This window comes from Pleurodeles waltl, chromosome 6 (genome assembly GCF_031143425.1).
Source record: "Pleurodeles waltl isolate 20211129_DDA chromosome 6, aPleWal1.hap1.20221129, whole genome shotgun sequence".
NCBI lineage: Eukaryota > Metazoa > Chordata > Amphibia > Caudata > Salamandridae > Pleurodeles > Pleurodeles waltl.
The window spans coordinates 604,967,519-604,992,016 of record NC_090445.1 but is presented as its reverse complement, the minus strand read 5'-3'; the positions used below and the strand labels follow the sequence as shown (position 1 = coordinate 604,992,016).

The 24,498-nt window shown below is 43.2% G+C and overlaps 1 protein-coding gene across 2 annotated transcripts in view; it reads right to left on the bottom strand.

Annotated features, from left to right (window-relative positions):
- The window catches only part of CELSR2 (cadherin EGF LAG seven-pass G-type receptor 2), a 301,695-nt gene that overhangs the window by 169,939 nt on the left and 107,258 nt on the right, over window positions 1-24,498 (bottom strand). For both annotated transcript variants that reach the window (XM_069238878.1, XM_069238877.1), the window contains exon 3: window positions 9,083-9,305. In XM_069238878.1, the coding sequence (XP_069094979.1) occupies window positions 9,083-9,305 (223 nt within the window). The remainder of the gene's footprint in view (window positions 1-9,082; window positions 9,306-24,498) is intronic.

The following is a 24,498-nucleotide window of genomic DNA, read 5'->3' as shown; positions in this document are numbered from 1 at the left end:
TTAAATAAGCCAATCAGATGTAAGCCAATCATACCAAGTTTAGAAGGGAGTACACATGCACTTTAGCACCGATCAGCAGTGACAAAGTGCCCAGAGTCCTACAACCAACAAAAAGAGGTCAGAAAAATAGGAGGAGGAAGGCAAAAAGTTTGGGGATGACCCTGAAAAAAGGGCCAGATCCAACGACACTTCAACTAAAACCCATATAATCAACTATTATTTCCTTACATGGCTTAGTAGGTTATATGTAGGTGTCTAGTTATAAAAAATGCATAGGTTTGGTAGGTTTCCCTAGGTGCCTGCTGAGCCAGAGGCCAAAATCCACAGCTAGGCACTTTGCAAAAAACAGCTCTGCTTTCTTTGGGAAAATATGATGTTTCCATGTTGTGTTTTGGGCCGTTTCCTGTCGCGGGCAATAGGCCTACCCACACAAGTGAGGTACCATTTTTGTTGGGAGACTTGGGGGAACGCTGGGTGGAAGGAAGTTTGTGGCTCTTCTCAGATTCTGGAACTTTCTGTCGCCGAAATGTGAGGAAAAAGTGTTTTTTTGGGCCAAATTTTGAGGGTTGCAGAGGATTCTGGGTAACAGAGCCTGGTGAGAGCCCCACAAGTCACCCCATCCTATATTCCCCTAGGTGTCTAGTTTTAAAAAATGCACAGGTTTGGTAGGTTTCCCTAGGTGCCGGCTAAACTATAGGCCAAAATCTACAGATAGGCCCTTTCCAAAAAACACGTCAGATTTCAATGTAAAAATGTGTTGTGTCTATGTTGCGATTCCTGTCGCAGGCAGTAGGCCTACCCATACAAGTGAGGTACCATTTTTATCGGGAGACTTGGGGGAACATAGAATAGAAGAGCACGTGTTATTGCCCCTTGTCTTTCTCAACATTTTTTCCTTCCAAATGTAAGACAGTGTGTAAAAAAAACATCTGTTTGAGAAATGCACTGTAATTCACATGCTAATATGAAGACCCCAGAATTCAGAGATGTGCAAATAGCCATTGTTTCTCAACACGTTATCTTGTGCCCATTTTGGAAATACAAAGGTTTCCTTGATACCTATTTTTCACTCTTTATATTTCAGCAAATTAATTGCTGTATACCCGGTATAGAATGAAAATCCATTGCAAGGTGCAGCTCCTTTATTGGCTCTGGGTACCTAGGGTTCTTGATGAACCTACAAGCCCTATATATCCCCAACAACTACAGACCAATCACTAATGGACCTTTCCTGGGCAAACTGATAGAAAGAGCAGCATTCGCCCAGATGTCACAATTAATTGAAGACAATTCTATACTTTCAGACTTCCAAACTGGATTCCGCCCAGGAAGAAGCACTGAATCCGCACTCATAGCAATCTGGGATGATCTTAAAAACACAGTCGACCGAAATGGAGTTGCTGCACTACTTCTCTTGGACCTCTCGGCTGCCTTTGATACGGTTGACCATGACACCGTAATTCAAAGACTCCACGAAGCCGGCATACAAGGGATTGCTCTCAACTGGATTACTTCCTATCTTCAAAAAAGATCTAATATCATCCACTCGCCCCCCTTCTCGTCCGAACCCTACCTCACAAAAGCAGGGGTCCCCCAAGGGTCAATCATCTCACCTTTGCTTTTCAATATCTACATGATATCTTTACCAGAACTGATCAATATTTCCATCTCACATGCTACAACTATGCAGATGACACACAAATACTACTTAAATTAGAATGCCCCAAAAACATTGAAAACTCTCAAATCTTCAGTTCCCTCAGAGCCGTTGATCAGTGGATGACCTGGAGCCATCTCAAACTAAATACCTCCAAACCAGAAATACTCATATGTGGTGACTGGAAAAATTATGACCCTCTGTGCGTCTGGCCTGACGATCTCGGACCACCTCCTCAATTATCCAAGGAAGTTAAAAACCTAGGAATCACCATGGATTCCAAGTTAACTATGAATGCCCAAGTGGACAAATTAGCACGAACAAGCTTCATCACCTTGAAGACTTTGCGACGCATCTTCCCCCACCTCGGATTTCCACACAAGGTGCAAGCTACTATCTCGCTTGTACTATCCAAACTGGATTATGCCAATGGCCTCTACCATGGATCATCTGTATCTGTTATGAAAAAACTACAACGTATCCAGAATTCTGCAGCCAGGCTACTATTACATGTAAAGCCGCAAGCCTACATCTCCCCTGCCTTGAGAACAGTACACTGGTTACCTGTTGCCAGAAGATGCACTTTCAAACTGCTTTGTATCACCCACAAAGCTATGCATGTAACAGGACCGCTTTTTATCAGAAACAAAATAACCAAATACATCCAACAAAGAACCCTCCACTCAAGATTGGCACCCCGTCTTAGAACACCACCATACAAGAAAAAGACTACAGGTGGTACATCCTTCTCCGTTCAAGCAGCCAAACTATGGAATTCATTACCCCCAACTATAAGAGCCACAGATAACTTTCTTGTCTTCAGAAAACTACTCAAGAGTTGGCTCTTTCCTTCATAACCACCATATTCAAACAACTATGAACTGCATATGCCTATGTTGATAGATATTTTTTTCAGATTATGTGTATATTTCTAGTTATGTATAGTTTCTTTAGAAAATATGTATTGCTACTATGTCATAACAATAAAATACACACACACTCTTTAATCCTGTTTGACTAAGTATATTTTACCCATGGTTCTAATTATGTATTGTATGTGCATATGTGTGTGTATTCATGTGTGTATGTGTGTATGTATATATATATGTATGTATGTATGTGTATATGTTGTTTCTGTGCTTGGCATGTTCGTGGGTCATTGCATGGCTCCTGGGTGGGTTGTTATACTAGATATCTATGAATTCCTGCTCTCATCTTATCACACTTATCTACCCATCATCATATGTCATGTCTCTATCAAACTATCCTCCATTCTCACTCTGACTCATCCCAAATCCTTTCGACTACTTTCATCTCCTAAATAACTCTGCCTAAGCTCTTCCCTCCGCTTCCACATCTAACTCACCAAACCTCACTCTACTACCGTGACCTCCCACACAACCCTACTAAATTCTCCAGCATTTATCTCATCCTGCTACTATGCTCTCCCTAACCCTTCCACATACTCTTCCATCCTCCATCCTCCTTTACTCATCCCAAGCCTTTGGGTTGAGTAAATTAAGGATATACTCCCAATTAACACTTCCGGATTTCTTTCCTCCTCCACCCCTCCATTACTACAGTCAATCTAACTAACAAACTCTCATGTCCACGGCTCAAATTAACTCATAATAATACTAAAACTGTACTCATTATTTCCCGATACTAATCCATTACTAATTCTTGTTGGGTTCCAGAGTAGCGTGCTACTCACCGAAAAGCGCTTCGACGCCTTATCAGGGGTAGTAAGCACTATATAAATACGATTACAATACAATACAATACAATATGCCTGCAGAGATCCGGAGTGATCTTGCAGTGTAAAAGTTCAAAACCAAGCTTGGTCGACCCTGCCATTTAGCATTATAAGGTTATAAAAAGAGTGCCAATGAGTTAACATCTGTAGTTTATAGTGCTTCAAAGCTAGAAGCCTATGGCAGTAGGTCTCAGTGATTTAAATGAGCAGGTACTGAGTACCTGCACTTCTTGAATTTAAACGGAGAATAGCGGCAATTCTCAATACTTGTGCAATACTTATAATGGAAGGGAACCTGCAATTCTCACTTGCAAACATGTACTCTGAGTTATACGAAGCATGCATTTCTAATTTTAAAGGGTCATTTAAAACGCTAGTAAGAGTGTGATACATTGTGCGTCACTTTACTCAGTGGTAGCCCTTGACGTTTTTAACCAGTGTAGCTCAGAGGCTGAAATTAAACAGCGTCCTGTGAACATGTGCATTCAAAACCTTTTTTAAGTAGTTGGCACTTGTATGCCTTTCTATAAAATAGTTAATAGCTGGCTGGCTTGCTCCAAATAACAATCACCTGAGAAGTACTTCTCAATATGTGGAAAATCAAAGACTCAACAAAAACAGCAACAGGAGGCCTTTTCTCACAGCATAAGCTGTGAAGACAACATTGAAATGTTGGTGCTCTAGGCTTCTACTGGCCATTGGTAGCCCGGAGAACTCCATTGTTTTCAATGGAGCTCCCAACATTCCAGTGTTCTAATATAACCTCATAGCCCACCTTAGCGGGCTATACCGGCCATTAAAGGCCTGTTCCAGCGTTTAAGGCCTGAGCCGAAGGCGAGGGCCTTTAACAAGGGAGCGCAACTTTAATGCTGGTATAGCCCAGCTATGGAAGGCTATAAGGCTATTAGGACATTCCACTACTAGAAGACAGAATATTCTAATAAATAAAAGAAAGGCCTCACAGACCCCGAGGGGACTAAATTCCCCTTGGGCTCCGTGAGGCCTTTGTTTGACAACACTGGAATGTTGGAGCTCCAGACTTCTACCGGCCATCAATCAGAGGCCCGGAGCACTCCACTGTTTTACAATGGAGCTCTCAACATTCCAATGGACTAATGACATGTATATCCTGGCTTGGAATGGGTGTCAGAGGAAGGGCCTCTAAATATTCCTCATTCTCCCTTCCCCCTTTCTGATAATCACAGTATGGATACTTTTACACTTTAATAAGGCCTGGCTGACTAGATGATTAGCAATCATGTATTTGATTGAACTCGTAACAGAACTTAACTGCAATGTTTAAATATGTTTAGTTATATTTAAACATAGTCAATCTAATAGACTATTTGTGAAACATTTGCTGGGGGAACTTTTTTTTTATTTTTACAATGGGGAGTGGGGTGCAGCACTAAAAAGTTTGAAGACCACTGTACTACAATAATGAACTACAAGAGTCTATAAAACAAAATACCTCTTTGTAAGCTGAAATACAGAGTATTGGTGTTCCACACTTGAATGTCTACTTACTTTAACATATGATTTTCACAATAAATATGGCAAGCGCAGTACCTTTATCACAACATTTCATAATAAACAGATAAGCGCTATAGCCATAATCATTGGTGTAACATCACAACTAACTCAGTCCTGCTTTATCAAGTATAAGCTTTACAAAAAGGCAATAAGTGCAATACAAACAGTATTTGTAGGGAAAGCAAACACATTCGGCCCATTCAAATTCTGTACTCACGGGAACCAACATGTGGGTGTAGCCTAAGCCCCTCTCTCAGTCCTTCTGAATCTATTTTTTGTTAACCACATAAGGTCAGGTGACAATTGCACTGTCAAGCAAGACCTAAAACTAAATGTATATTTGTGTAGCTCTTGGAAATCCATAATTCTCTCAAACACAAAACTGTATGTTGAAGTCTAAAGTTAATGATGGAATAGGAGGGTTAGTGCCTGCAATACATTTCGCATGGCCTTCCATCTGTGCTGAAGACAGAGAAAACCAAACATTGTTAATTATGTAGTTATCTAAGCCACTATAACAGCATTGCAATGTCATGTGTGGGCCCCTAAAGTTCAAGTTCATGCAGCAGAACTGCTGCTGCTGGCTCAGGCAGCTGGATAAATAACCAAAATAATCACAGCCCTGTTGGAGAAGCGTGTGGCAGAGAAGCGCTTGTTCTGTGGATGAACATAACTTATGCTCAATTAAAACATGTACTCCTGGCTACCAACTTGTGGGCAGAGCCAAAGACCCTCTCAGCAGTACTCCCAAAAGCTCTTTTTAGGTTGATCACATTACCTCTGGTGACAAAGCCGGACCTAAAAAAAAGATCTGTTGAATGTACCTGATCCTGCTGTGTTTATCCTTTTGGCAGGGAGACACCCGTACAAACCAATTTTAACTCATCCATCCAGTTTTAATGTAGGTCTAACAGTTTACCAAAAGAAGAATAGAAATGTTGACGTAAGGAACATAACCTCACCCAAACTATGAAACCCACAACTAGGAGACACTCCTACCAGTGAAAAGTAGTACTCTTGGACGCTTCTCAGTGCTATAAATGGGGCCCACTGTGAACCATGCCACACTAGCTCAGTGAGGGTTCATTATCAATTTGGGTAGATACATAAACAGGAATTAAAAAAAAAAGGTTCTGAAGCTTCTTGCAGGACTACTGTACTTCTTGTATGTTTATGTCTGTTTACTAATAGTGTATAGCAGTCCTTTAACTCCTAATATTCCCTCTTTAGTGAGTTAGCTCCGTGGAATGCATCTGTGCTGTATATATGAAAGAATCTTGTGATGATCCTCCAAGCCACTGCCAGCTGTCCTTAATATAATTGTCTTAGGGATAGTTGAGCTGCTGCTGTCCATGTTGTACCTTTATTGTTTTGTGAAGCCTGATATTAAACTTCATTCTAAACAAAAGATAAAATGATTTGCATTGCCAATGCTTGTTTGAAAGCTTTATGTGAATGAAAGAATGAACCCTCACAAAATATGTAAGCAGAGTTAACGTCTGGCTTTATATGTGGAAAAAACAGTTTTATAAATGGATTGGAAGACTTTTTAATCATAGCTGATAACCTACACCATGTCATGAATAACATTTTCAGTCATGCCTTTCTGTCATTTTTGCCAACATCCCTTTCTATCTGGGGTTTGAACACATAATGAAAGTGTCGAAAGCAAAACTACAATCCCCACAAATCAACCTGATGTTGGTGTTGGTTGAAAAGCTAGGCGCAACTGATGGTGTCATATGTGTATGCTATCCTATTTTAACAGCTTATGTTTTTGAATTTCATGTTTTTTTTCTTAGCGTTTTCCAAACCTTTTGACAACAGTGCTTATCAATGTTTATTCAGCAGCCTAACACCAACGTTGACTAAAACTGTGTTTTCCAGTGCTTACAAAACATATTGTTTTTTTCAATGATTGTTATAAAACACATTTTTAATATGAAGGAGGAGTGGTACTTAGTGTCATCCCACTTGCAATATGTCTAAAAGACATGTTAGACTGCTTTAAGCATAGGAAAGTCTGTGTACTGCACTCTCAATCATACTCAAATCTCAGTTTCCTCTCTTATATCTCATAAACCTCTTAAACTCGCTCTTATCTGGTTTACGGGACTATGAATGGATTAATAAAGAGTGCTGTATTCAGATATTTTAATAAACAAATTTGTGCACACAGTTGGAAATCATGCACCTATTCAAAGGCAATATTATGACATTGTAGGGATGGTCAATGCTGTCAACAGCATAATACCTTGGGAAATATAACCTTGAAACTTTCGAAGTACACCAGAATAATTTGTAGTCCTGCATTTTGAGGCACCTGAAATTTGATGCTTTAAGTTTGCTCGCCACTGCCTTTCTGCACTCTTTGCCTGGCTATAGCGAGTTGGTGCTGCTGTTGTGTGGACATTCAGCTGCCAAATGTTTGCATAGCAACTGTGTCGCTTTAAATCAGTTCTGACCTTTTAACAGACAACATGGATTCTGAGACTTTAGATTTTATTGTTAACATTGAAACTAAGAGCTCAAAACCCACAGCAGTAAAGTGCAGTTGAGAAAAAAGCCAGAATTAACTGAAGGTATCACACTCAACAATAGGTCGCCTTGCAGCTATGAATTGTGTTGGTATGGGAAAAGCCATGTTATATTTTCACCACTAGCCCAAGTGCATGGGTGATAGCAGTCCTTTCACATGTAACTGTCAGTACACCTTGCACTGAATGTTTAAAGCCAGTGGTTTTGGCTGGTGACCTGCTATCAATACCGACTTGGTAGAAAAGAGGGTTAACCTATCAAGGCGATTCACCTGTGTCCGTAGGCAAATGTGATAGCACGTCTGGGCAAAGAACACTAGGGTTCAGCCATTTCACCAGGAAATAAAACAATGCCAAAAGATGAAACGTGATTTAAATTTCAAAGATTCCATACAGTGTATAAAATTATTATATCAGATCTAAAACATGCCTCTAACCCCTGAACATTAAGTCCAAGCCCTCAAAACTTAAGCAAACCAAACAAAGAAGAAACTGTATTTTAGTGACATCCCTAGACAACAAGACGCAAGTAGAATAACCGAAGACCAGTCTAAAATTGACTCATTCTCTTTCACTTTCCTTTCTTTGAATCAAGTTTCAGTTTGTGGTTGTGCAGGTGTTAACCAGTATGAATATGCATACACTGATGAGGGCTGTACCCCTCTCTATGAAGTTTATCAGTTACTATAAGTTTAAGTGTCAAAAATAATATGTCATGGTGCTACTTGGCAGACTTGAAAAATACAAAATAAAAATGAGTTCAAGATTTTCTGATTTGTTTCTTGCAAGCCTGTCAGGGGTTACACAGCCCAATGGATGAGAGGGCATATATAGCATTTCAAATGCAAATACATCACTGATAACAGGGTGACATTAACACTCATTGGAAAAACAAAGACAATGACAAACAAGCATTTGCAAAGCCAACAAATCTGGTGTTGGGTGCCAGCATTTTGGATTCATCAATGCTTGTTTTGTTACAGTTTTTGTAAAAATGTATTACTGGGAAATCTTCAGGACCCTCGTCAATCAAGAGTGGCTAAAAACAAAAATATTGTTTGGTCTCTAAAAGCACACATTGCCCTGGTAATCCCTCGCAATGAATGATGCTACATGTAGATATGTTTCTTGTGAAGGACAGAATGCAGCCGCTCACAAAATGCCTATGGCTGAAGTGAACTGACCCGTTAACCCATGATGTATGCAGCAGTGGGTGGAAGAATACTCTGACTGACACAATAACTGATATATGGATGAAGAGAGCTGGCTGAAACCCCCGTATTTTAATCATATAGTTTTAGTACATTAAAGTGTCTTGGTTAATGCCAGACCTAAAAAGAGTTTTCTACCAATGAAAGCTGCAGCGTCCTAAGAGACACTGTGAAGGACAAAAACTGAGCATCTGTCCTCGGCCTAGAGGTCAATGTTGATTTGGAAGGAGCACAACAATGTGAAGTACCCTGTCTTGAATAAATGCAGCACATGCTGTACCACTTGGGCCACTAGTGACTTTACTATATTTTCTCTTCTATCTTCCCAGCACCTTTAGTAATCCTAGTTTCCAGATACTCTCCAGGAGTGGCCATGCCTGATACTCACATGAGGGAGATGGTGAACCGGAAGCGCTGTCGGAGGCCCTTGAAGGTGACGAATGACTGTGCCGGAAAGCTGCGTGTGGTCATCTGGCAGTATGGCTTCTCATAATCACTGGACAGGCAGTCGCACCTGAAGCCCCCGACCAGCAAGTTGACACATGTGCCACCATTTCTGCAGACGCCCGCCGTGCAGCGACCTGATCTGACATTTAGCTCGCAGTGGTCTCCTGTCAAAACAGAAAAACAAAAAGTAAATGTAATGTAAAATAATCAGGAAGAGAAAAATAAATGCCAAATATTATAAAAAGTGAGAAATCTGTGATTCTACTTGATAAGTGAAATTAAGGAAGAAAAGACATTTGGGTAGCTCTATTAAAACATTTCTGTAGTCTTCAAAATTCCATCAAAGCTAAAGTGTTTTGCCTTGATCTCCCTAGAAAAAAAACTGTCCATCAGCTGCCTAAAACCAAAAGTAAATGGCCAGTGTCTCCATACAAGAAAGTACCTTCCCACAGTCCAGCTGCTTGTTAAAACCAATGGACATCCTGCAATGGTCTCAAAGAGAAAGAGCACAACAGGAGATCACAGATGATCTGTAGTGCAATAGGCATCCGCAGGAGATCCATACCCTTAATAAGTTTCCATGTTTCAATGAAGGAAGGGGAGAGGGGGAGGGAGCCAGTATCAGGTCCAGAGAAACAGTAGCAAAACACAGTTTGTGCTTCACATGTTGTGGGTAGGATTATCATTCCGAGGTGAAATCCATCATGATGCGCACCAAATCCAAGATCCTCTCAGGAATGGCACATTTGTAAATTGGTTCACAGCCACTCCAGTTGATACATAAAGGAAAAGAACTGTAGCACTGCCTCAATGACCAAAAACAGAAAGTGTGGTACCATCAGGATGGACAGGCAGGGGACTCATTGTGTCACTGGAAAGTCCTGGTGTCGAGCAAATAGTGGTTTTGGTGTTTCTGGCCCCCCTGACGCAGTTTGGGGTTGCCTCTCATGTAACAATAAGGGCAGGGGAAACCGTAACGATAGGAGCAGGGGAAACCGGAGTCGCATCATGGGTGCGTACAGTGTGCAGGCGTCTTTGGGGGGGACTTATTAAGCCCCCAGGGCTCAAAGGTCGATATTCTTGCCTGCCCCCATGCCTCTCAGACCTTACATGCACCGCCTTTAAACCGACGCACCCTACCATCTTTAAGTTGCTACTGTGGAAGATGGAAGTGTAAAGAGATGTCAGTTCAGCGAGCACTCGTTTGAAATGGTTGTAAGACCCTCTATACTCGTAGGGGGGTGGCAAGGTTAGTACGGCTCCAGTTAGTTAGTAATACTCTTGGGAAACTTTACATCTCCTAGTTTTACACATTAACACTCTACAGTAACAATTTTGCCTCAAATGTTGACATACACGAGTTCGTTAATTTTTGGGACACAGGGTTGGGGGCTGAATCTTCTGATTCCCCTTACCAGCCCCAGTGGTCCCAAGGGATAAATAAAAAAGGGGAATCAGGTCCAAAGCAGAGCCTCTCGGGATGAGGCCTGGTATCGACTCCAGAATATGGGTACTATGGTCACTGGAGCCCATGAGTGTGTTTTTTTCCATCTTATACAATCATTTTTTAAGGGTCAAGCAAGAGGAGTAAGGTGCTGTCAGGCATCCTGGCCAGGCCAATTTGAAACCTCTGAGATGGGTTCTGGGTTGAAGCGATACTGGCCTCAAAAACTCAGTTTTGCTGCTGCTAGCCAAAATATAAGATTGATGTCAATATTAAGTTTGAAAGTTATTAGCTAAGATCTTCTGATTACCAGGTCGCAGTGATATGGTTTGCAATCTAAACATTTTGTTAACATTGAAAGCATCCATAGCTCCCTGTTTTGTTAAAAACAATAACATTCAAACAATGCAAAGATATATAAAAATGGGTCTGTATGTTTTCGAGCAACAGAGGGTACTAGCATGGCCATTCCACAGACAATGACCAACGCTAAGATGATATGTGGTGCTCTTCCGCTCAGACACTGCATCATGCACCATTGCCAACAGTGTGGCCATTCATGTCGAGTTGCGCCCTAAGACAAGCAAATATCCAGGAAAGTGAAGATCTGAAAATAAAAATATCATGGACTTACAAAGCAGCCGCTTGTAATGAAACCAGTGTTCAACAGGTAACACACACAAGATGGATCTAGAGTTATAGACATCCACTCAGCTATTCTACCGTTGTTTTCAACTCCGGCAAAGTGACATCCATAAGTTACTGATGACTTAGAGTATCCTTTAATGTGGGGCCAGATGATCTTCTAATTGCTGTTCAATGTTTCTAACTATATAGCCAGTGACAATTACATAACACTAGCAATCATCAAGGGCAAAGGCTAACCAGACTTTGAAAAATAACAAAAACCGTATAATTTCAGAAACACAGAAATGAGACTAATGCATTGACCATGATGCAGACTATTAGTTCCTTAACAGTACCCACCAAAACACAAGACAAAGAACACGAGCATTGAAGGAAACTTTTAATAGCACTATCGTCTGTGTTAGCTAAACTACCTTCTTCTTAGCAATGCTAAATAATTCTGCACTTGAACACATAAGAACTTGCCGTCCTTTTTTTTCATGCCACAGTCTCCGAAAACCAGGATATTTGCTACATTTACTGAAATTTGCCAGAACAGGTGGTGACAAACAGACTGTTCAAGCAAATCCTGGATGCCTAGTAGCCTAACAAGGAAGTGATTTAGTGATCTTCAAAAATGAAAAATTATTCACCTAAGCAGTTTCGGGTATGTGTGCACTGTATTTTGTTCCCATTTGACAGACTGTGAATCCCCTGCCTTGCACAAATGACTTGACTGCTTATCAACATTATCAACTGTATTTGTGTCTGTTTTTAAAATTTTGCTATGCTTTCTGCATAAGGCGGTACAGCAGAACACACACACACACATAAATGTGATACATACAAGGACATATTTTTGCCTCGACAAAACGTTACACAAAACACGAAGCCATGTTTGTATTGATCTTAGTATCTGCTCCTACTATGAACACACACAAATGGTAACCATGATACAAACTGTACTTGAAAGGTAAAAATTAAAAGGGTAAATAAGTAGGCAATCAAAGCGGGAAGACGAGCGGGGAGATTAATAGAGCCAAATGCAAATACATAAAATGACCTGAATACATGGGCCGAACACTTTAGGTGATGAATATCAATGGGGTCTGGGGAGTTGAACGCCTGTGGAGGTGACAAACAGATGGGAGGATGAAAAGCGGAGGTTAATAAAATATAGAGGTGAACAAAATTTGCAGATTCATGAAGGAAGTGCGGTGATCCGGAGCAACACCCACGAAGAAAGACAGGGAATAAACGTCACAGTGTAAAGAGCGTGAATAAATAACTAGGGGGTGGAATAAAGGAAGAGAGACAACGTGAGAGGAGCTACAGAGTGGAGACAGACTAAAGTGGGGTGTGAATAAAGGGAGGCAGACGGAGATGATGTGTCAAAGGAGGGAACAAGAATAAACGAAAGATTGGGACAGTAATTAAAGCTGGAGGTGAGAAAAGGTGGAGGAACAATGGTTGCTGTCTAATGAAGGACAGGGGGTAAATAAAGGAGGGAGGAAAATAAAGGCACCTGCACGTGAGCAAAACTGGTGAATCAATATTAAATAGGCCCGTAAAATACCTGTCAAATACCTGGAAACAGGAAGCAAAAAAAAACTAACGTTGTGTAAAAATGCTGCCCATCCCCTCCCCTCCACCGCCTCACAGGCACAGTTTGATCTCATGATGAGACCCTTCCCCTGCAGTTAATCTCTCCACTGCCCTGTCTTCGACCTCCCCTGCCTCCCACTTCCAAGAAGGACTGCTAAATTTATCACCATTGCTTCTCTATAAATGTCCCTCTCCTGGTCAGCAGCTTGGCAGTTGTCATGGAAACCATTAACCTCTCCAGACCACCTCCTAGGCAGAAGAAACAAAGACATATTCACAGCCTATCCCTTCAGGCCCCACTGCCCCTTTCAGCTCAAGGCACCATAACAAATCCAGCACTGGTGATGATGAGGCCGCCAGCAAAAAATATTTCCACAATAACACCAAATGGAGTTCGAGGCTAAGCTGAACCTCCGGGGGCAAGGAGAGTATCACACGTAGCAATAACGTGGATAGGACGACTGTACCTGTAGCATTGGCTGATGCCTCTGGTAGTGTTTGGGTACAATCCTGCTTTACTAGGTATGATTAAACAGTGTGAATGAGTAGTGGCTCACTGTAGTTATAGCTGTGGGACAGTATCACTGCGATTCGGGCCCTGAGACACCCCCACTGTTTCTCTGAACGGTTCCTTGTTTGCCATTTTGTTCCAGGTAGTCTCCTTACCCTAAAAACCACCAGGGGATCTTGTATGGAGATTGCCGGCTAAACACTTGGCCAGTGCTAGTGACCTCAAAAGTGCCCTCCTTCACCCACCCCCTTACTCAACGAGAAAGTAATCCCTCTTAAATATGGAGACTGCTTGGCTGGTGGTAGCTAATTCAATGCTAAGGTTGATAGAGCTACAGCCTCATTACTGGTCCCGCTGGGCAAAATCCCATAACGTACCCATAATCTCCCATAATCTTTTTTCCTCCCAATTCCAATTCTGTTTTAGTTTGACCGTAATGTATGTTTAAGATTCTTTCTCAATGGATGCACATTCTGCAGAATAAAATTGATTTCTGAAGGATGTGTGCCTCCAGTACGGTAGTTTTTTCAACTAGCGGATGTGTTTACCTGAGCCAGTAACATTGTACTTTTTAGGTCTCGATTACAGACAGTTTTTAGATGTTTGTAGTCAAAGGCCAATTTTGCAGTTACAATGGTCTTTTGGTCAGCCCACTACTTATCACTGGTTGGCTTTCTTGTCATTCTCATTGGTTACTTCTTACTCAACAGGTTCCTTCCTCTTCTTGTGTTTATCCCTCCCTTGGAGCATAGATTATTTACCATCTTTTTGGTAGAATAACTTGTATTCTTCCACTGCTTCCACTCAGGGAACTACTTTTTCTTAAAATAACTTATCAATATTAACTATGAATATTATTTGTGAGCCTTACAAACTCATCGGGGAATACATATTGCTTGGGTTGTTAACTCTACAGTTATGGACCTGACTAAGGGTTTTTGTCTTGTCCCGCAAACTCAGGGATGGGGCTTTTATCAGGTTGAGCACCTGCTGAATAAATATTTGTGGAAGGGACAAGTCACCAGTTCAAGCCCCGGAAGCTGAGACACAGCATTTTAGCCTTCTAAAGTTAAACAAGAACGGCAAAGCCAATAGGTCTCATCTATGCATAAAATATCTGATTTGGCAATGTATTTTAGTCATGTTGTACACTAGCGTGGCTACTGTTCAGCATGGCTAAAAGTTAGGTGCTGAGAGAGGTGTGGTGTGCTGTAGAGTGAAATGACAAAGAGTGGAGTAGAATGTTGTAGAGTGGAATCGCAGAGAGTGTTGGCATAGTGTGGAGTCAGGCAGAGTGGCATACAATGGAGTGACATAGAGAAGAGTGGACTGGTGTAGAAAGCATTGGCGTAGACTCCTGCAGAGTACAGTGGTGCAGATGGCAGTGGCACTGAATTCAACAGCATACAAGCAGCGTCATAAAAAACAGTGGCATAGATTAGAGTGGTGCATAGTAGAGTGCAGTGATGCAGAATATGGTGGTACAGAGTGGAGTGGCACAGAGTAGAGTGGCATAAAGTTGTGTGATGCAGAGGGCACTGGTACAGAGTATAGTCCAGTGACAGAATCCAGTGGCTTAGAGTACAGTAGAGTCGAGTGGATTAGAGTGCAATGACATAGCATGGTGCAGAGTAGAGTATGGTGCCATAGAGTGTGGTGGCATTGAGTGCAGTGGTGTAGAGTGAAGTAACAGGGTAGAGTAGTGCAGAGTAGAGTTGGGTAGAATTCAGTGGTGGAAAGTACAGTGCGCAGAGTAGAGTGTCAGAGTGCAGTGGTGTAGAGTGCCATAGAGAGCAGTGGTGCAGGGTACAGTGATGTAGAGTGCATTGGCAGAGATTGCAATGACAGAGCACAGTTGCGTAGAGAGCATTGGCACAGGGGGCACTGGTTAAGAGTGGAGTGGTGTAGAGTGTAGAGGCATAGAGTGGAGTAGCGAAGAGTGTTGGCGGAGAGCGCTGTGACACAGTAGATTGTTTCAGAGTAGAGTGAAGTGGAAGAGTGGATTGGGGTGGTGCAGGATAGAGTGCGGTTGTGTAGAGTGGCAAATGGTGTAATGGTGTAGAGTCAAGTGGTGTAGATTGCAGTGGGATACAGAGCAGTGGTGTAGAATAGATTAGAGTGGCGTATAGTGGATTGGCGTAGAGTGCAGAGCATACAGCTGAGTGTTGCAGAGTAAAGTGCACTGGCGTAGATTTTATTGGCATAGTGCGCAGTGGCATAGTGTTCAGTGTTGCAGAGTGATGTAGAGTACCGTGGAAAAAAAGTGGAGTTGAGCAGAGTCAATTGGTGTGACCTAGACTGGAGTGGTGTAGAGTGCAGTGGTGAAGAGTGCAGTGGTGTATAGTGGCGAAGAATGCTTTGGCATACAGTGGAGTGTTACGGGGTATAATAGATGGGCATAGAGTGAAGTGGCATAGAGTGGAGTGGTGCAGAGTTCAGTGTAGTAATGCAAAGTGGAGTGGTGCACAGCAGAGTGGAGTGGTGAAGAGTAGAGTGGTGTAAAGTGGAATATTCATGGTGTTGTAGCACACTGACATTACAGACATCACATTTTCAATTGAAATGGGAATTAAATTTGCACATAGAGTTTTACAAATAAAACAATATAGTGCGCAGACAAAAATGTGTGGAAATTGCATCACATAGTGTAATGATTTGTTTTGATCATATTAAAGTATTTGTTTTGATCACACTTCAGACATAACAAAAATGTGCTTCATTGTCTTTCTAATTCTGATATATTCTGAAATACTTCATTTAAATGTTGTCATGTGCTAAGAAAAAAAACTCTTTCTTGATGTCCGTATCCAGCAAGATTGTCATGCCCTTGGAAGACAGTGCCTAACATTTTAACTTGGTCTTTGAATGCGCAGCAAATGTAACAAGATCACAACAAGATTTACAGGCCTGTTTACAGAAAGGGAGGACTCGGAAGGATAAAGTAAATAAGGTTTGGCAAGGGAAGGTACGAACTCAAGGTTGACAGCCTTTAACAGGTAAAGCCACAAAACGGAAAGCAAGAACAAGCGAGTTACAAACCACCAAGCCAATAACAAGCAACAGGGGTATGCACTCCTAAGTTAGCTTTCTGAATGTCTCCATGATGTCCTTAGCTGTCTGGTAGGCTGTGACCTAAAACGAGTATCACTGAGTTGGAATATCAATAACACTTCCTTTAGAAGTAAGCCCTAGTGAAAAACATTAATATCCATCTCTGAACTTGTGAAGTACTATTTTTGAAAATATTTTCATAGATACTCTGAACAAAAACAGTGAAAACCACTAAACACATAATTTTGCATTTCATATTTTCACAATGTGAGGCTATCGTTTTATGCTATACATATTACATTTATATATTTAAATATTCTCTTTTTTTTTCTCTCTCTCTATAATTTATGTATGTATATACTATCAAGTGGCAGTCGCCACTGACCGCCACTGGGTAGCTAGAGTTGGGATCGTGTTTCCATAGGAAATGGCTTTTTGTGTTGCTAATAACTTTGATGAAGTTTGACAGCTACTCCTGGAACATTCCAAAGAGGTGCTACTTTTTGACTAATTTGTGTACTGAAAATGTTGGGGTGATCTGTCAAGAGGGAACCGAAAAAAAAGGGGGGGGGGGGCAAAACATGTTTTCTCCATTCATTTTTCAGTAGAAACTTTAGACACAGCTACAGCCAAAACCACTAAACGGATTTACATTAAAGATCTTGGTCCAGAAAAAGTGATTTCGGAGTTTTGGTGTAAATCCTTTCAGTAGTTCCAGAGAGCTTGTGGTTAAAAAACGATATATGTAAGACTCAGGACTCAGTCATGAGTCCTTAGAAAAAAAGCAAAAAAAGGCATATGGAGCAGAGTACGGATGCTCTTAGAGCGATCCCACCTGGAGCCAAAAATGTTTTTTTTAATTTGCAAATCGGAGGTGGATCAGCAAATATGTGGCAAAATAGAACAAAAAACTAAGCAGATGCTCAATTATTATTTCTTTAAAACCCCCTCAAGGTGGGCCAGAGCTGGGTGGGGAGAGGGTACTTTTTGGGGGAGAGGGGGCATGTGGCCACCCTCCTCAAGCCTCTGAGATACACTGAGGACCCCATGCCCCAGGGCTGAGGTAAAATATAAGGGAGAAGGGTGCGTGGCCCCCCTTCTGGAGCCTAAAAGGCTCCAGGGACCCCATACCCCAGGGCTAAAATGTATTAAAAGGGAGAGGGGGGCAGCACCGTCCCCTTCTCAGGGCCTAAAAAGGACCCAGGGTCTTCATCCCCCGGGCTGAGTAATCAATGTAGGAAAGGGGGTGTGCGGCCCCCTCCCTGAGCCTAATAAGGCCCGAAGTAGCCCTTCCCAGGGGCTGAAATGTAAATAAATGGGAAGGGGTCCCACACAGACGACCCCCCCCACAACCATAGCCTGAAATGGCCCTGCAGACACCAACTCCCGGGAATGTGACACAAGTTAAAAGGGGGGGGGCCACATGGCCCCCCTGTTTGAGCCTTTAGAGGCCACAAGGACCCCATCTCCTGGGGCCGGCTCGGTTACAGTGTCCCTGGGAGCCCATAACGGAATAGTTTCCCTGCCTGCACTACTGTAGGGAGGGAAACGTATGTGGCGCTCATCTGGCAGGAGCATTTTTAAATCTCCTACCACAAACGGGAGCAAACATGGGAGTCTGCTCCCAGCTGCTGGGAGATTTAAAAATGCTCCCACCAGCTGGGAGCGGACTTGTGTTCTGTTTCCTTGCAGGCAGGGAAACAAAACACATACTGCTCCCACCTGCGGGGAGCAAGCATAGATAGCAAGCAAAGATAGTTGCTCCCTCCGTGCAGGGGCAACCAAGCGGGGAGCTGGCTGGGGCAGCGTGGCTCTGTGGGCCCCCTGTGGCCCGAACATGTTGGTGGGGGGCCCTGGTGGACACCAGAGCCCCCACCTATTATAAAGGAAGGCCCCAGGGATTCGCTCCCCATGGCCTGAGAAGGCTTGGGGGGGGGGGGGGGCACACCCCCCTCCTTTTTTTAATTGATTTTGGCCTTGGGAGAGGGGCTATGCAGATATACCCCTTTATTTGTTGAACTTAACCCTAGGGAATGGAGTATATGGGGTATGATGATACTCCCCTTTTTTAATTGCATTTAGTCTTGGGGATGGGGTCTCAGGCGTCTGTTAAGGTTTGGGGAAGGGGGCTGAATGCCTCTCCCCTTAATAGATATGTTTTGGCTCTGTGGGATGCGGTCCCCGGGGCACCAAGGCCAATCCTATGCTGCGCATGGCTACACGTGGGGTTGTCAGCCTGCAAGAGGGGGCACTGGCTGACTTCAGGTGGGTTAGTCACAGAGCCTGGCCACAGGCCAGGCCCTGTTGATAACCCCCTGCTGCACACAGGTGAAGGGGTTGGCTGCCTGCAGGTTGAGGGCAGCCTGCAGAGGGGTGAGGGGGGGGTTGGCCACAGAGCTTTGCTGCAGGCCAAGCCTTACACCCAACATACAGAGTGGGGTTAGTTGCCTGCAGGGCAAGTAACTATAACTTTTGCCCTAAGATAACTATAATAACTAGTGCCCTCGCCATGTACTGCTAATCACCCCACATATTGCATCACTTATGACATCTTCTATGACATCATTGATAATATCACTGCAACATTTGCAATGTTTTTATTGATGAGAAATCTGTACATGGCGGGGGGCGCAAGATATGGTTACCTTATGGCACCTTAGTTACTTGAGAAACTATAACTGATGAATTTCTGTGTTTTGGGAGTTTAACATATCACTTTGTTACTGAACTTTTCACCTAAGTATAACATTACGTTAAACTTTTCAGTGAACACACACACACACACACACACAGATCTGTAGTATGTCTATTTCTTCTGTTTTCCTTTGTCATGTTTGGAAATTTGCGCATCGTAGAAAAAGATTCTGATAGGCCTGAATTCAAAGCTGTCAATCCTGCACCTTTGAGCAGCACCAAAACGCCCCTGAATTGAACCATTAGGCCCATTCTTTCCGGTGTGTCAGAACTACCCTGGGGGAGGCAGCATTTTTTTCACTCATTAAATGCTCCTCGGATTACCTGAGCCAGGTAAGACGAAGAATGCCATAGTACACCAGACCAACATTGCGCAGTCTGCCTGCAGCACCAATATCCCATTACTGGGTCCCAGGTAGGAAACTCATCCTCCCTGGGGCCACAACTTTTCACATCACCTGCTCATAACCTGCCACAGCCTGTTGCAAGGTTGGCAACGGTGGGTAACTCGAGGTTAGGTCCAAATGCAACACCTTCACTTTTTACAATTCTCTGACACAAACAACATTAGTAGTAATATCACGTGTATTACCCTGTAATCATTAATAACTAAATTTACAGGTAATAGCTTCTCATAATGACAGGGCAAAACCAGATGTTTACACTTCCAAAGTAGATAAAAGTGCCAATAGGTAATAACAGCACCTACTAGCATGGTGTTATTGGCTCACCCAGTTAGCATGCTCAGAACCCGGGCACTACCTGCTGGTTTTTGTCTAAATTCAATGAGAATGTAAAGCACGGACATGAAGCAGATCGGCATAGTGGGCATGTCTCTGTCTGCCACTTGAGTTACTACTGTTGGGCATTAACATCACTGTCCTTTCATTATGCCACCTCTCGGGTGGGGGCGGGGGGTGAAGGGGTTGGAGTTGTTAGGTTATTTTATTTTATTAAGGGTGGGTGGGTCGGTACTATGGTTTTTAGGGCTGGTGGGGGTTATTTTGTTTTTAGGGGCGGGGTGGAGGGCTCGGGTGATTTTGTATTAGGTGGGGGGTTGGGTTTTTAGGGGCTGGGGGTTGGGGTAATTTTGTATTTAGGGCGGGTGGGGGGGTCGGGTTTTTAGGGGCGGGTGGGGGGGTCAGGGTAATTTTGTATTTGGGGGTTGGGGTAATTATGTTTTTAGGGCGGGTGGAGGGGCGGGTTTTTAGGGGTAGGGGTTGGGGTAATTTTGTATTAAGGGTGGTGGGGGTCGGGTTTTTAGGGGCAGGGGTGGGGGTTGGGGTAATTTTGTATTTAGAGCGGATTTTTATGGGCTAGTTAGGGTAATTTTGTATTCAGGGCAGGTGGGGGGGTCAAGTTTTTAGGGGCAGGGGTGGGTGGTTGGGGTGATTTTGTATTTAGGGCCGGTGGGGGGCATGTTATAAGGGGTGGGGGTGGAGGGATCAGGGTTATTTTGTATTTAGGGCAGGTGGGTTTTTAGGGGTGGGGGGTCAGGGTAATTTTGTATTTAGGGCGGGTGGGGGGGGTCGGGTTTTTAGGGGCAGGAGGTTGGGGTAATTTTGTATTCAGGGCATGTGGGGGTCAGGTTTTTAGGGGCAGGGTGGGGGGGGCAGGGTAATTTTGTTTTTAGGGGTTGAGTAGTTTTATTTTTGGGGTTGGGGTCGGTTTTAGGGCTCAGGATGGGTGGGGGTATCGGGGAAGTTTTTAAAAGTGGGGTCGGGGTACTTCTGTTTTTAGGGGTGGGGTGGCGGGGGTCGGGGTAATTTTGTTTTTAGGGGTCGGGTTGTTTTATTTTTGGGGTGGGTGTCGGTTTTAGGGTTCAGGGTGGGTGGGGGGCATCGGGGTAGTTTTTAAGGGTGGGGGAGCCGGGGTACTTCTGTTTTTAGGGTCGGTGGCATGCGACAACCACGCATGCCGTTTCCACACATGCCTTTACAACAAAAAATCGTTGTAAATGCATGCGTGGAAACAACACAGTTGTTGTTGCGACCGAGTTGTTCAGGCATGCGTGGTTGCAGCACGCGTGGTTCCATCATACAACCACTTTAAAAAAAAGTTTGACACACATACCTACTAAAACTTTGAAGTTGAATAATATGTTTAAAGAAGTATACCCAAAACGCCAGTTTTAAACTTCCTAATGTTACCAATTTCCGGTAATGTGTGCTGTGAGTCAGTCCTGTAATTCTCTCGATCTGCATTACGTTTTAAAGTGACCTCCTAATACCCACGACTTCTCTGCTGCGTTTCTAAAATAACACCGCTCTGTAGGTCACTTTGCTTCTACAATTTCACAGAGTGTAGTAGGGGCCCCTTCTCGGCGCCATTTTTATGGGCTCACTTGTGCACTGTATCTAATAAGGATCTGGGGGCCCTGGCGGGTGCCAAGGTTAGATGGCAGGAGCTGAACTGTGGAGTGGGGAGTACTAGCTATTGACACCTATAGGCATTTCAAGTCATTGCTCTGTCGGTGTAGTCAGTACTTCAGAAAAGATGAAAAAAAAACGTAAGGACTTCCCTCGGGGAGGAAGATTTTGAAAAATAGCCATGTGGTTGTGATAAACCTATATATTTCTATAGAGAACGGTGATTATGGGCTCGATAGAGCAGCTTGCTGGAGGTAAGACTGCTAAGACACCGCTCACAACTTTGGGAAATATTTCCCAAAAGAAGAATGTGGAGCATTTGGCGGGAGGTGTATTCGCGTGGGGTGGTGATCTGTGTGTGTGGCCTGCGCGGGAGCCCAGGGAACACGCATTGCCAGGCTCCAGTGAACCGTAAGAGAACGAACGGCAGAGGGCAGGACACCGGTGAGCTCTCCGGGTGAGACAGGCGCTGCTCAGATGCCGGGGCGGTGGGATCTTCTGGCCGTCCTCGCCACAGAAGGCTTCTTTGTTTCAAGCAAGAAGGCGGGGCCCACGGTTCTACTTCCAGAAAACAAATGTCTTGCCGTGAAATGGAAATGGGTATTAGTGTGGCCAGTGCAGCGGCCACCCAATGACAGGAGGCGCATCAGCAAGACCTCCGTGGGATCGTTAGAGCCGTTTACTGAGACTACAAACATACCTGAGCAGTGAGATTTTATCCGCCGCAGGGATACAACCACTTCTGCACAGACTGTACTGTTAAGGCCAATTTCTCAGGATTTAATGTGGCATGAATGTCACACCGAGACCTGCTGAACTGCCAATACATTCTTCGTAGGCCGGACAGTTCAAGACACACTGTGTTAGGCGGTTTTCAGCTTCAGAGCAGAAGGAACAAGCACTGGCAAAGCCAATAGGTCTGGCAGTGGCTTCCAGTTTTCTAACTCAATGAATGCTTATTTTGTGATTGTCTTTATAAAACTCTATTTTTGGAGGAGCTACTGAACTATTGCAAATACAAAAAAAAACAAATACATTGGCTAAAAGTAAAAATTATTGGTCTCAAAAAGCATACATTGTAGTCCATGGCACTGCGGGGACCTATTTTGCAAGGTGGTGCACCCCTTATGAAGGAGGAGAACACAATCACTCACAGTGAATTAAAGCCAATAGCGAAAGTGGTACATTGCCCCGTCCTATATGGCATAGTGGGCAGAAGAAAATGGAAATGTAACTGACTGACAAATGGATAAGCAAGGCCCTTGTAAGTATATTGTATATACACTTTTAGTAAAACAAAATAGCTCTTAGCTAACAGGGACCAAACCAGAGACGGAAGTTGTGATAAAAAAGCTGATCTAACAAACAGTGACAAAGCCAATACTTATGGGTTTCCTATGCTAATGCATGTAGTGTCAACACATTAGGGAGCCACCAAGAGCAGAGAGAGAGGACTACAGCTCGTGCTAACCAGGTGAAGAAGATAATAAACAAAAACTGACACATAACCACTCTCACAGCGTAACAGAGAAATGCTCTATTACCAGGCTCTCTCATGTTTTCCAAAAGAATCTGACTGCATAAAAATTGGGTAACTGTAGAAGAGGATACTAATTACTACTACTACAAGGGAAAGTCCTCAGGTACCAAATACCACACAGCGGTAGGTTTTCCTGAAAGATGGGTTTGTAGGTTCTTGCTCAAATTGACCTTCATTATTTTTTCATGGCATGAAGAACAACAATGCATGTGTCTGTCCTTTTCTGTTTTTGTTGTGTGTCACTTCAAGCAAATTAGCAGGATCCATCCCTCATCCAGTTGCAGCCTTGATACAGCAATGTGATCAACAAAGGTTTCACGTTCACTACTGTAAGCGTGTAACTACAGAGATGTGCCCCTCAGCATGCCCAGAGTGCAAGGATAGCCCTTATGAAGAGTCAGTTGACAATATAAAATAAATTAACATTCTTGCATGACCACTGTTTGCTGTGTTTGTGTGCCTCAACTTGCACGTTTCCCTAAGTACACAGATGTGTGAGCATGCGGTGTTTTGCAGACGTGGGGTGAGGTTATATAAACACTGTTGGCTGCCTATGTTTTCTTGAAGGTTTCTATCTTTGACATGATTGTTCAGCTATGATAAATAACATATCTCACTTCTACACACAAATTCCACTCAGAATTAGGCATGAAGTAGAGATGCCGTGGAGAAGGCGACCCTTAGGGTGATAATGGAGGTCAAAACAGGTTGCTAAACTTACATGGGTTGATAATCCATTATGCTCATTGTGCGTTCATACAGGGTTGGTTGCTAATCATATTTGAGGAACCCAGTGAATAAAAGGGACACCTCTTGGGTATACCCAGAGATATTTTTAGGAAAACACATCTGGCTCCCTTTTACTGACCAGAGACATTTTTATCAAGAACTCCTGACCTCTTGGGTATACCCAGAGATATTTTTAGGAAAACACATCTGGCTCCCTTTTACTGACCAGAGAAATTCTTATCAAGAACTCCTGACTAGCAGTTGAGTCCGCTAAGGTGGTATTGCCCTAGAGTGGTTAGGTCACCAATGATGAAGCATACCACAACCCGCAGGTGAGGTATCCTATCCTATTCTCATTAGATTCCTGCAAGTAGGGTAAGTGGGGTATCACTCTGCCAGTTGACAAGACCTGTACACTCTTTGTGCGTCATTTGTTTATAGAGAGACCAAGTTCAGATCTATAAAAAACACCTTAACACACCATGTGCACGCGTGTGTGTAAGTAACAGGTAACAAGTATAGGCACATATACCAAAAGTACCAGGTGAGTTAGGAATAACAGAAGGGACAGACAGATGCAGCGATCTACATACCACAGGGCACCAGAAACATCATCTGTGAGTGCAAGAATTGCCAGATCTACCAATCTACAATCATAAAGCTTCATGTTGCAGTTTTACCTCTATAAGAAGTGGAAACACCAAACATTAATACTACCCAACTTAACGGCACTTAATGTATTGACCTCTCAAGAACAGGTGGCCGAATTGGCTTTGCTGGGATTCAA